Source organism: Phasianus colchicus, chromosome 6 (assembly GCF_987193195.1).
Source record: "Phasianus colchicus chromosome 6, bPhaCol1.hap1.1, whole genome shotgun sequence".
NCBI lineage: Eukaryota > Metazoa > Chordata > Aves > Galliformes > Phasianidae > Phasianus > Phasianus colchicus.
In genome coordinates this window covers 3,953,128-3,966,268 of record NC_143441.1, presented here as the reverse complement: position 1 = coordinate 3,966,268, position 13,141 = coordinate 3,953,128, and the positions used below count along the sequence as shown (strand labels likewise).

At 37.4% G+C, this 13,141-nt stretch overlaps 1 protein-coding gene across 11 annotated transcripts in view; it reads left to right on the top strand.

Annotated features, from left to right (window-relative positions):
• Positions 1-13,141, top strand: part of SUGCT (succinyl-CoA:glutarate-CoA transferase) — a 328,623-nt gene that overhangs the window by 31,420 nt on the left and 284,062 nt on the right. For all 11 annotated transcript variants that reach the window (XM_090142216.1, XM_090142215.1, XM_090142217.1 and 8 more), the window contains exon 7: positions 10,143-10,234. In XM_090142216.1, coding sequence (XP_089998342.1) covers positions 10,143-10,234 — 92 coding nt within the window. The remainder of the gene's footprint in view (positions 1-10,142; positions 10,235-13,141) is intronic.

Here is a 13,141-nt window from a genome sequence, read left to right as displayed (position 1 = left end):
AGACCTTATTGCAAAGTAAGGTTCTAATGAGAACAGGACTGTGCAAAACACTCCTCTCGTGAGTAAATGTTCTTGTAAAGAGAACAGGATAATCTGCTTGTGACAAATAGAACAAGAAGTAATTGTTTAAGTGTAAACAAAAAAAGGCTCCATTTAAACACCAAGAAAAGCTTTCTTGTAGATAGGATGGCCATCTTTCACTGCAGTAGAATCCTGATGGATACTACACAGTCAGAATACAGGTACATTGTGGTTATGTCTTTTAGTGGGACTTGACCATCATTTCAAGAGGAGAACACCTGAGGAGGGGGAAAGCAAAATTTGTAACCTCTTTTAATAGAATACATCTTAGAAGAGAATTACATGGAGCTGTGACTACCAGATACTTTCTCATATAAAGTCATATTCTTTGTATGATTAGGTGGGCAAATGAACTGGAAAGGATGTTAAAGATTGTTTAGTTTCAAGTCTCCTGCCGTGCACAAGGACACCTTCCAGTTGACCAGGTTGCACAGAGACCCATCCAACCTAGCCCTGGACACTTCCAAGGATGGAGCATCCACACCTTCTCTGGGCAAGCTGTTCCAGCACCACACCACCCTCATAGCAAACATTTTTCCTCCTAACAGCTAAGCTAAATCTATGTTTTTTCAGTTTAAAACCGTTCCCCCTTGTTCTGTCACTACTCTACCTGAAAAAGAGTCCCTCCTCATCTGTCCTGTATATCCTCTTTAAATACTGAAAATATGTGTCTGCTTAGAGTATTTGATGTATGACTGTCAGGTTTTTATTTCTATCTAGGGTCTCAAATTAACTTTTTTTGCAGTTCTGAAAAAATTCAGAAGATGATGTCTCAAAATTGTTAAGAGTATTTTGTTCAGGAGTTTAGACACTTCTTTCTCTGGTATCTTTATGGGTTGCACCTTCCTTGTTTTGAAGGCGTTTCTCATCTATGAGATATGAGAATTTGATGAGATGTTAACTGTGAACTGTTAAGAAAATCTTTTTAGATGGGAAAAAATGGATGTAGAATATCAGTTGTCCACTGCAGATATTTATTTTATAAAGGGAAAGATTCTTTTCTCATATGACCATTCCTAAGGAGCTAATTGAAATAATCTGTTAGTAGAAAAATATTCAACTTAGGCAATAAATAGTGAGTCCTTGAATTAATCAGTTTTTAAATTTAGCTGCTTTAAGTAACCAAATGCATTTACTGTTTTGCCACCTTGAATGATAAATTCCTGTAAATGATCAGTGACTATTATTTGCAAGAATGCAGAGTTTAATCAGGGAATCTGCTAATGTTAAAAATATTCAAGATCATTTTCATATGTATTTCCAAGATAATTCTATTGCAATTTTTTTGTTGTTGTTCACATAGGCTCTAATATACTTGTAAAATACTGCACCCTTCTGCTTCCACCTGATCCACCACAGCAGTTTCAATTAAACTTTAAGCTAGGATTTACAGCTTCATCATGTCAAATAAAAAATTAATGTTATATCAGACTCTAAATTAAGCTCCTTTTACTGTTTGTGATGTCAGAAATCAGAGGTAGGTACTCATTCTTTAAGCTGAATAAGGATTGAACTTGTGTTTATACGCATAATATGTGTATAAATCAGAGAGCTATAGTCTCTAAAAATAAAAAATCAATAAAGTTATCGGGTTGGAAAGAGTGCCTGGAATTTAAAAACTATATTGTATTCCATATAACTTAATCTTCGGGGATTAAATCTTTAGGAGTTATATTCCAGAGATTTGTTTCGGAAAGATTTGAGGAAACGTTAGGAAAAAAAAATCTATCCTCATTTTGAGCTTTTGACATGTTTCCCAGCTTCAACTTGTAGTAGTTAAGGCCCCTTGAGGGACTGTAGAGTATATCTTAAGGGAGAGTTCATGGTTATAATACATGCATGCCTAGAGATGGATGCAAAGAAGCACTCAGTCCAGGTTGGTTTCTTCCAACGGGACTTGACTCCACAGATTTGTTTGTCAACAATACTGTATGTATGCAGTCACAACGAATGATGCTCTGTTGAGTTTTTAACCACTTTAGAAAGAGCGTTGGTTGCTTCAGGTGTGAAATAAATGTGTAAATATGTAGTTACTTCAAATTCTGTCGGTCACAGGATAATAATTCTGCAGGTGAGGCAGCACAGAAGTCTGGGCAGCTCTCCTCAGTGTTTAGCTAGTCTTTGGGAGAGTGTTAAACCTGGATGGGCTTAAGGGAATGCCTGTACTGTGCTGCTCAGAGCAGTTGGCCTCACTATTTTATAATGAGCTTTTACAGTGTGTTTGGACTCATAAATCCACTGTACTAAGCAGGGTACAAGGAATGATTCTTTACCTTTACAAGCATGTAGCTAGGAATATTTGTATGAACTCAAAGAGGGAGTTTGAGTACTTAATCCAAGTGTATTCTGAGAGCTTAAGCTTTGAACCTTTGAAATGAACTTGTTTTTAGCAAATGGCCACTGAGTTCCTCTTGATTCCTGATGTCATCTAGAATAGCACTTCCACTTAGACTGGGAAGCAATTACTGCCTTGAAATTCTTAATGTGAATGATAGGAGCACCCTTTTGATGCTTACAGTTTGGGTTATAGAGACGACTGCTCTCTCTTGGCTTGTTTGACGTGTTGAAGAGCAAGAAAACACGTCCCGGGAATTTCCAAACCTGGGTACAAGTCTGCTGAAAACCAGACTTGCATTGTTTGAGATGGTCTGTGGCTGTGTCTCAGAAATGTGGTTGGTGTTTCTAGAGGAGTCGAATGAGGCTTAGTGCTCAGATCACTGAGCACTGAATGAAGTTGGACAACTGGCAGAGCTTATTGTTTGTCCCCTTCTAGTCTTTCAGTAGCTAAATACTAGCGGAAAGTTATGATTGGATTTAATCATTTTATTTTATCTTTGCCTTCCAATTTATAACACATGATATTGTTTAATACTGGCCTAGAATGCTTAAATCATCATGTGTAAAAGCAATGAAGTAATTGATATACTGTACGCATTCACAGTCGTCAGTGGAAAAATGAAATGTATTTATCAGATCGCTGGGGAGATTTTGTGTGCTGACTTAAATTGATTTTTTGCTCCTTTCATCTCTCCTGAGAGCTTGCTCTGACTTCACCTTCTTCGTATCAGCCCTGATCTCCCGTAAGCTTGCCTACCCAGGAAGTTGTACTTCCTTTCCTTCTGACCAACACATGGCAAGCATTTTCCAAGTTGTTACTGGTTTTGCAAACTTCTTTGGCAGCTCTGACATTGCAAAGTTTCATATAATACGTCTGTTAGATTTTGGCTTTTCTCATTATAGAGAATTGCTTGTGTTCTTCTGCTTGTTTCATTAATCTTTATTAAGTAAAGCTGTAAGCTGTCTTTAATTGAATGTTTTCTTTTGGCAATAGAACAAGTCAAAAGGTGTTTCTCATTAATTTGTTATTCAGCAGGGATAGCCATCTATCTGGATTGAATTTGTGACAATGTTTAGTCCCTATTTGTAGAAATGCCTATGTTGAACATATTTTTCTATGTTTTGCTCGGAATATCCTATACACGCTGACTTTATAATGTCATTTGTCATGTGGGAATTCAGCTACAGGGAATTTGTCTGTGTTGACAGCATGTCTCCGTGTTGTTTTTTACTCTCCTTTTAGTGCAATGTGTTTTATATTTTGTCTTATAAAATTTTATCATGCTATCAAATCACGAAGAAGTGCAGAAATGATGGCTTTTGGTTTTCTCTAGCATATGATCTGAATATTTTGCACAAAGATCATCATGAGAAATGCTGACTTTTATTTTTATGACGCAGCGTAGTCAGACTTTCCTGTAGAAGCTAATCACCAGGCCATCAGTAGCTTGAAAGCAAATAGTTTTAAAGAAATGAGAGTGATAGTTTCAGGTGTTGCACTAATGCTATATTCCTTCCAGATTCTGTGCATGCTTTTGAAATTATTTTTATTTTTATTTTTTATTTTTTTCCTTGTTTCTTTTGGGAAGGTGCAAACTGTGGATGCTAGGGCAACTGTTAAATTTCATCACATACAAATCAAGTGTACGACAGCCTGAGGAATAAAGAAGTATTTTTAACCCTTCTAAAAAACCCGTATGGATCAAAAGTTACCTGCCCAAAAATATATTGTTTCTAAGGTGCACGTTGTTTAAGTGGAGGTATTGCAACACGTTGGTGTCTGTTTGTCCCAGATGTTTGCATGTGGCTCCTAGTCAGAATGAACTGTTTTTATACATGTTAGGAATTTCTGTCATCATATCATCAGTAGCCCCTAAGTAAGCAAACTGGAGTGTCCAAATGCATGTTCAGTACGCGACTTGGAATAGCATGTGATCTACAAACACATGGAAGTTCGTCTGGGACAAAGTTGTTTATTTGGTTTGCCTGCTTTCTTCAAATTTATGAAGAATGCCTGCCATAAATGTAGCTAAAAATCCCACTGTCATCTGGCAAAAATGAAATAAAGCTATGTTGTAGATTACGTGGTATTATAAAGCTCAACCTGGAAAGGCACATTAGTCTGTTTTTCTAACAGAGCTTTTTTTGGGAACAGTTTTTGCCAGCATTTTTAAAATGTAATGTGACATTTTTGAGCATCTGGCATTTGGCTGCTTCACTAATAACACTTTTGTGCAGCCTAACAGCTTTTACCGTTGTTGCATTTTTCCTCATCTTCAGCCTGACCTTTCTCACTTCATAATATTTATTTCTGTCCCAGAACAGAATTATTTAGTGCGGATTCCAAAGCAAAGTGAGTCTTGTGTGATAAATATATTCTAACAATTTTGATTGTATTTAAGTGGATAAACTAGCAGTCATTTGTTATGACATGTAAAAATTGGGGGAAAAAAATAACCCTGTATGATGCCTGTAAATATTATCATTTTTCCTGTGGTGTGTTTCAAAGCTCGAGTGCCCTCACATGGCACACTAATCACAGGAATGATTACCTTCATGATGTCAGAGGTGGCTTCTGTTTCATATTAATCAGCTCCATTTCGTCAGGGCAGGAACGTGTCTCCAATTTCTAATAACTTTTATTTCCCAATAAAGAGTGTCTTTATTTTGCTGGGTCTCTCTGATCTTTCTTGTTACAAATACTCAGTCCTTCCATTTGTCAGCAATTGCTGTGATGTGCTAACAGTGCTGTAATTTAATCAGATAGTGGCAGCAGTCTCACCTCTGTCTCTAACTGAAATGGATATATATTGCCAGTGCTTATGGGAAGCTTACTTGCTGAGAACTCACTTTACCAAATAAATCTTCAATGAATTGCAATGACTGTCTTACATAGTTACTTCTCCTGTAAGCCCCCAAATTGTGATGAGGGTTTTAGTTGTAGTAATTTAGTGTTTATTTTAATAGATTTTGATTGTCTTACAGTTTTACTATGTAAATATTTTTAGGCGTCTTGAGCTTTCTCTTATTGCTCTGCATTGCCAATTTGCCCTTCAAGCAACTTGCAGGCATTTTGAAACAGGTGTGACCTGAGTTATTATTCCCTATTAGCTGCTTTTCCATCTCGTGTGTTATTTTATACAACTTCAGTTGTTGTATGCTCCAATATATGTGGGAGGGCACGTATCCTTTGTCATGTTACACATCTTGTTTTGAATATTCATACAACGTATGCTGTGCTGCATACTAGCAAAAAGAGATTTGGGCAATCTTACTTAAAAATGTACTGTAATATTTCAACTGCAGATTTGTCTTTAGCCACAAGGAAAGTTCTGAATAAGTGGGGATGCTAAGTGTAGCCTTTAAGGTCACTTCTCCATTATTTTCTGATATGTCAGGAGGAATACAGGCTATGGCTTTCACTTTGTACATGCATACCACAAGGGCCCTTGTTTTCCCTAAGCTGATGCAAGGTAGCCAGCTCACTTTATTCTTTATACTTGGATCACATTCTGTTTGCTTTAAGGAAAACTTCATCACTTAGCTGCAGGATCAGGACAGATCCAGGAAGATGTAGGTGTAAACGAATTTGCTGATAAACCAGTCCTTTAGTGAACATTTAGAATCTGTGTTTCTGAGGATTTTATACATATGAGTCCAACCTGCTGGTCCTATGTTTTTGTTGCCCTCTTATGTTTTAATAATAATTATATATATAATGTGCAGCCCAAGACAGTTTTCTTCTTCACTCAATGCGGCCCAGGCAAGCTGTAAGGTTGGACACCCATGGCCAATGATAGACATACAAACATAGAGGTCTGACTAGGGGTTCCTGTGCCCCACAGTCAGTTCACCCATCGAACTGATGCATACTCTGCAACAGAGCAAAGCAGTTTATATGCAGCAGTTGTGAGATCTAAGTAGATGATGATGTGGCAGGTATCAGATCAATATTATAGAATAGGGATTTGGGAGGGTGAGGGTACAATTTCCTCTTTTTTTTTTTTTTTCCTTTTTATTTCCAGATTCCATTTTATAGGAATCAAAAGCCTCAAATATTTTCCTAAACTGAGACAATGGAGATATGCATATTTGGAGGCCAAGTATTCATGCAATCCCTTCTCCAACAGAAATTATTTTGGAAGTACTCAGTTAAGACCTAGCTAAAATTCTCTGGTACTACAGTTCACTAGAAGGCAGTTCAGAGCAAGAATGTAATCAGCTATGTTGTTTTATCTTCACAGACTGCCTCTCTGAAGCCTATTCTTTCTATAATTAGCAGAAACTGTCTTTTTAGGGATAGGTATTTTGTGTACTGGTTAAAGTTGATAAGGCCTGAACTATGTTATACTAAGGAGGCTTAACTGTGTTTGATCGCAAATTTGTGCTTTTGCACAGTGAATTCAAATGTGAACACAGCATTTTTGGACAAACATGTGCTTCAGATGGTATTTTAATATCTTTGGTGTTTGTTTTTTTTTTTTTAATATATATAAATATACATATATATGTGTGTTATGGTGAGATCTATCAACCAGACTAATGATTTCCTAAATGTGTGTTCTCTTTTTTTGTATTCCTAGTTATTTCTAAAACATCTGCACAGGGTTCCTACACTGACCTGTGTAGTTTACTCAATAATGTTCAGCTTTTGTTTTCTTTTGTCTAGATAATAAGACCTTTCATTTTTAGAAATAGTTATTTGTCACTTAATTTTTACAGTTAGATGGCTTCTTTTTCTCCCAGGCATTTAACAGGCTCTGTGCCATACCATCTACAATAGATTTTTTTACACTAACTTTGTCAATTCAGACTTCAAATCAAAACCAGAGTCATGTATCTTCCCTTTTTAATTTTTTGTGACTTTTGAAAACCAGTTAGACACCCCGTTAGGATCTGTGAAATTAACCAGAGAAGCATCAAATAATTTTTTCTGTCTTGAAATCAGGCTGTTGTCATATGTGGAAAAGGACTTAAAATCAACATTTCTAAAAATGTGTGAAATTCTGCCTGTCACCTTTCCTCAATTTAGTGTTTAAAGGATGGATGTTTGTCATTACCAGAAGAGCACTGTAAAAAAACATAATTTTTCTGTCTATGTGCTAAATGTTTAATTTTCAGATGTTTTCTGTTTGTGAAAACATTTGTGTGAGCAGACGTGTTGAGATGACTTTTCTTTGTTAATAACTCAGACCAGTGCATAATTTCTCACTGACTTCAATATGCTTTTCATATTCAATTAAGGTTGTTTTGAGTATTTTATTATTACTATTATTGAGCAAGATTTGGTTTTTGAAGTGGACCCACACATATTAAAATCATTTTAATGCTCCATTTCATCTCAGTGAGATAACGATGTATGCTTGGAGCCACTCAGAGCATTTTTGTGTGCACCCAACATTTTATTTGCAAGTTGAATTGTGCTTGAAAATCAACACAATGATGGAAATCAATATATTGGATATTGTTTTGCTTGGTATGAATTAATGAGTAGTAATTGGAGTATCACAGTACTTTAACTGCGATCATTAATATCTTGCAGTGTATTTTAGGAGCTGCTTATGAATTTTGTACTAAAGAACACTGATCCAAATGGAGGAATTGAAGATGGCTACCCTTACGTGTAACAACTTTTAATTTTGTGCTGCGAGCAATAAACCCAACCTTGGCTGTCACATCTACCATGCAGGCTACCAGAGTGTTATTTAGGGAGAATAAGTAAAACGAATGTGGGAGACTGAGAGATTCTTTTTCTTGTAATACATCATGATCTATCTATCTATCTGTATATTTAGTTTAATGCTGTCTTCACAGATCAGAGTATTACAGAAACTTTGTATTACAAGTGCTAGCCATAATAACAGTCTTGTCTGTAACAGCTCCTGTTTGCTGCTTTAATTAGGGTATTTCTGCTAGAGATTTCTGAAAAGAGAAAAGAAAGCATGAGAAAACTTGAATTTGCTACCTCTTTAAGGAGTAGAAACTTAGATCTCTGACTCGTAAGGGCTTTGACAGTTTGTGTTAGTTTAAATAATAGAATTCAAATACTTTTGCTTCATAGAATCATAGAATCACCAAGATTGAAAAAGACCTCTGAGATCATCTAGTCCAACCGTCTACTTACTACCAGTATTTCCCCACTAAACTGGGTACCTTAATACAACATCTAAATGTTGTATTAATGTAATAATAAATGTAAACATTTATTCATAATATTTTTTTGAAGACCTCCATCAGTGGTAATTCAACCACTTCCTGTGTTGAACCGTGTTGAACCACGTTCCAGCACTTAACCACTCTTTCAGAGAAGACATTTTTCCTAATGCCCAACTTGAACCTCCCCTTGAGGCCATTCCCTCTGGTCCTATCGCTGTTTATCTGGGAGAAGAGACTGGATACAACCGTTCCACAGCATCCTTTCAGGTAGTTGTAGAGAGCAATAATGTCTCTGTTAAGCCTTCTCGTCACCAGACTAAACAATCCCAGTACCCTCAGCCATTTCTCCTGCAGTTTGTGCTCCAGACTCCTCACCAGCTTTGTTGCTCTTTTCTGGACATGCTCCAGGACCTCAATGTCTTTCTTGTAGAGAGGAACCCAAAACCAAACACAGTACTTGAGGTGTGGCCTCACCAGAGCTGATTATAGGGAGACAATTACCTCTCTGCTCCTGCTGGCGATACTGTTTCTGATGCAAACCAGGATGCCATTGGCCTTCTTGGCCACCTTGGCACACTGCTGGCTCATGTTCAGCCAAGCATCGACCAATACTCTCAGGTCCATTTCCTCTACACAGTCTTCCAGCCACTCTGCCCCAAGCCTGTAGCATAGCCTGGGGTTGTTGTGGCCAAAGTGCAGGACCCGGCACTTGGTCCTGTTGAATGAACTTTGTTCCATTGGCTTCAGCCCAGTGATCCAGCCTATCCAGATCTCTCTGAAGGGCCTTCCTACCCCAGCAGACACTTCCTCCCAGCTCAGTGTTGTCTGCAGTCTTATTGCACTCAATCTCTTTTTTCCAGGTCATCAATAAAGATATTAAACAGGCCAGGCCCCAGTACCAATGCCTGGGGAAAACACCACCTGTGATCGGTTGCTAACTGGATTTAACTCCATGCACCACACCTCTCTTTGTCCTGGTCCTTTCTTTATCCAGCAAAGATTGTACCTGTCCAAACCACAGGCTGCCAGCTATCCAGGAGAAGCTTCCCTATTGACTTCCATTTTATGTGGTGGTGTTCTGTGGCTAGTTCTGTGAAAGAAAGAGCAAAAGGAAATTAGCCTCAGCTCTTTGCATTGTACAGGCACAGCAGTACAGTAATGGTCTCTAATTTCAGCCTTAAATTGTTTGACTGTATTGTGATTGGCAGGTGATAATACCTGTCAGGTAGGTCAAACTGAATTCTGTATTTGGGAACCTCTTCAGCCGATCTCAATGAAAATTTCGTAATGTTTTTTGGAAAACACGATGAAGTAAAGTGGAGATACCAAATCTGTCCAGAATTAAGATCAAATGCATCACCAGCCTGCACAGGATAGAAACAGATGCCTAATCTTAACATTGTGCAAGGAATAAGTACAATAAAATAAAATTAGTTGTTTTTACAGTCTGGACAACTTGTGAACAGAAGCTGATGAGAAATACTGATTTCTTTTTATTTTAAAGTAGTAAGAAGTGTTTGTTGCACTTGTCCTTGATTGAGTTACTGTTTGCTCTCTTTCTCTTTTAGGTTATGGACAGAGGGGTCCAATGGTTCAGAGAGGTGGATATGACTCCATTGCAGCTGCCATTTCTGGTCTCACACACATCACAGGGCACGAGGTATGGTGCTCAGCTTTAAAATTTAGTAGAGTCTGTGACATGCTCCATGTACTCATCACATTGCAGTGTTAGCTAGCCTTTGTTAATACCTCTGCTATGTATGCCCTCCACAGTCCAACAATAGGCCTTATCTCAGTGAAGTTAATAAAATGGTAGTACTTTTGCCCATGCGGTATCTCGTTCCAGCCTTAAAAACTAAGTCAATGCCTGAGAAATAGAAAATGGAAGAAAAATGGTATCCTAAATTTCCAGTGAATAAGTTATCAATACTTAAGTTAATTTGCGTGACTTTCAGTCACTTCAGTAACTTTAATAGGCAGATTAACTGCTGGATAATGAAACCACACTTTTGTGGAAAGCCTCACCTGTGCTTTGATATAGCAGATGCATCAGGCCTTTAAAAGTTGGAATTGTGAAGCCATCCAGATAACTTATAACTTTTCAATCACCCTGCCTGTAAATTTGCAGGGACATACCATTAGTGGCTCTGGAAAAGCTTTATGTGCTGCTATTCCCACTGATATCCAAGATTGTTGGATCATACAGCGGTGCAGGAAGCATTACAGGGGTAATGCTTAATATATGGATTACAGTGATACATAGAATATGTATCTTTACCTCGGAGAAAAATGCTGGTGAAATAGGTCTTTGCTTGAATCAGGTAATGAGGTCTCCAAATATCATTTCCTGAAAGAGATAGTGCTACAAATCTGTTCTCTTTGTCACAACCACTAGATAGTTGTCTGTGCTCCTAATAGTCTGAAAACAGTTGTGTATGATTCTTGCCTGCCCTGAATAAGCAAGGAGTGCATCAAGTTTCAAATATTCCTGTTTCTTGAGTGGATTGTTCAGTGCTTAGTATGATGATGTGGACATTGCTGTAGGAATGATATTCTGCCAGTAGACTGATTTTCTGCCAAAAACAATGGCAAGCATCAGAACTCTGTGCTCTAGAGAATTATTCTACTCCTTCCTATGGAGAAGTTAAAGAAAACAAAACAAGAACAAACAAACAAACAAACCCAACACATTGCTGCTGTATTAGTGATTAGTGTCCCACCTCAGAATACAGGAAGATGAAGTTAAATGTGGTCCTTGGAGATACTTTTCTGCAAATATGTAAGCCACATATGTATTAACCAGTGATTAAGCACATTCACTATAGAGTGGTCAGTGCTTCTAATACAATGCCAGAAACTTCATGCCCTCTTCAAAATGTACCAAAATTAGGTAGAAGTAGTGAGAATTAGAGAGGGAAAAATAGTCCCAGCTGAATAAAGGAATTGATGTTGAAAATTTGAGGGGAACAAACAAACCAAACAACAACAAAAACAAAAACGCAAGGCTCTTGCAAGGCTTTTAGGTATGTGAGTGATGGAAACTGCAAGTGCTGCAGGAGCAATATTACTGAGTGACACTTATGAAGATGGATTTAATTAAAAGATTCTGTTCAGATCTACACTGCAAATCCAGACGTTGGTTTTGCCTCCCCCGGAATTGAGGCAGTGTAATCAAATATCATGTAATCATTGCTGGTAACGGTTTCATCTATTCACTAGGGACTTTTAACAGTTCATTCAAATTTAGTTATTCTCTGGCATGATTAAAATAAACACACTAAGACATGCTTTATTATTTATTTTTCATTTGCAGTTGGTCGTATATTTTATCAGCTTCTGAATAAAACATTTTTTGTTGTACAGAGGGACAGTTTGTTTTTTATCAAAGACTTAAGTGGTCAGCAGCCCCGAGGATGTGTGTGCTTTTTGTTATAGTGAAATTTGACCAAAATAGTTTTAAAATCGTACTGTATGGCTGCTTGAAAATGTAGTATTTTCAACTAAAACTTCCATGTCCTACATTTCTGCATGTTATTGAGTATTTTTGAATTCTAAACAGAGCCAGCTATGAAAAAATGTTGGAAAAGCTTATTTCAGGCAATATGGGGAGAAATGACCGAAGTAAAGAAGAAAAAAGAATTTTGCTCACTTTTGTGGCTTTTTTTTTTTTTTAATTAAACTGTTATTTTTTGCCTAATAGCAAGAATTTGTACTTAAAGGACAAATAATAAGGACTTAAGTCCTTAAAGCAACATGTTCCTTTGGAGCATGCTATAGTAAACTAGATTACAATTTTTCTTTTTTTTTTTTTTAACAGTAAATTGAAAATGTCAGTCTTGTAAACTAATGAAGAAAGAAAGAAAAGTTATGATATTTTTGTATTGTCTTGCAGTAGCTGTGCTTAATCAGCATAATAATATCATTGTAACAGTGCTCTGTAGAAACTTCTTTTTAATAGACAAACTGAGAAGTGTGCTTGCAGTGCCTTAGGGGTCGTAATTGTAGACAAACTACAAAGTTGGGGAGCAGAAAAAGGCATCTATGTACATCAGTGAGTTGCTTAATTTTAAGTTACATTAATGTGTGGTTAGATTGATCTGAAAGTAATATTTATTTCCATGGAAACTACACCGGATACAAAGAGCAAAATGGCACTTTGACAGAGCAAATTCTCAGCTATAAAACAGTATTTTTCAACGTGGTCACCACCATTAGCTACTCATTTTTGCCAGCAATGAACAAGAGCCTGCATGCCACGCTTCTCAAAATCTGCACCAGTGAAGGGGACCCACTGTCACTTCTGCCACTGCTGAAACGTTCCAGCCACCACCTCGTTGTGCTCACATCCCCTGTTTGGTCTCCACAAACATTCAGGAAGCATCAATGAATGTCACTGGATGCAATTTTTTTTCCGCACGGAGGAATTCAGTGACATGCATGCACTTCTGTGTCAGACATCATTTATCAGACTGTCTCTGCTGCCATCTGTTTCATGACAACAAAGATGTAACAGAATATTTTCAAGAAGGTTCAACCCCTACTGCCATGCCACCAACATCCACCCCTG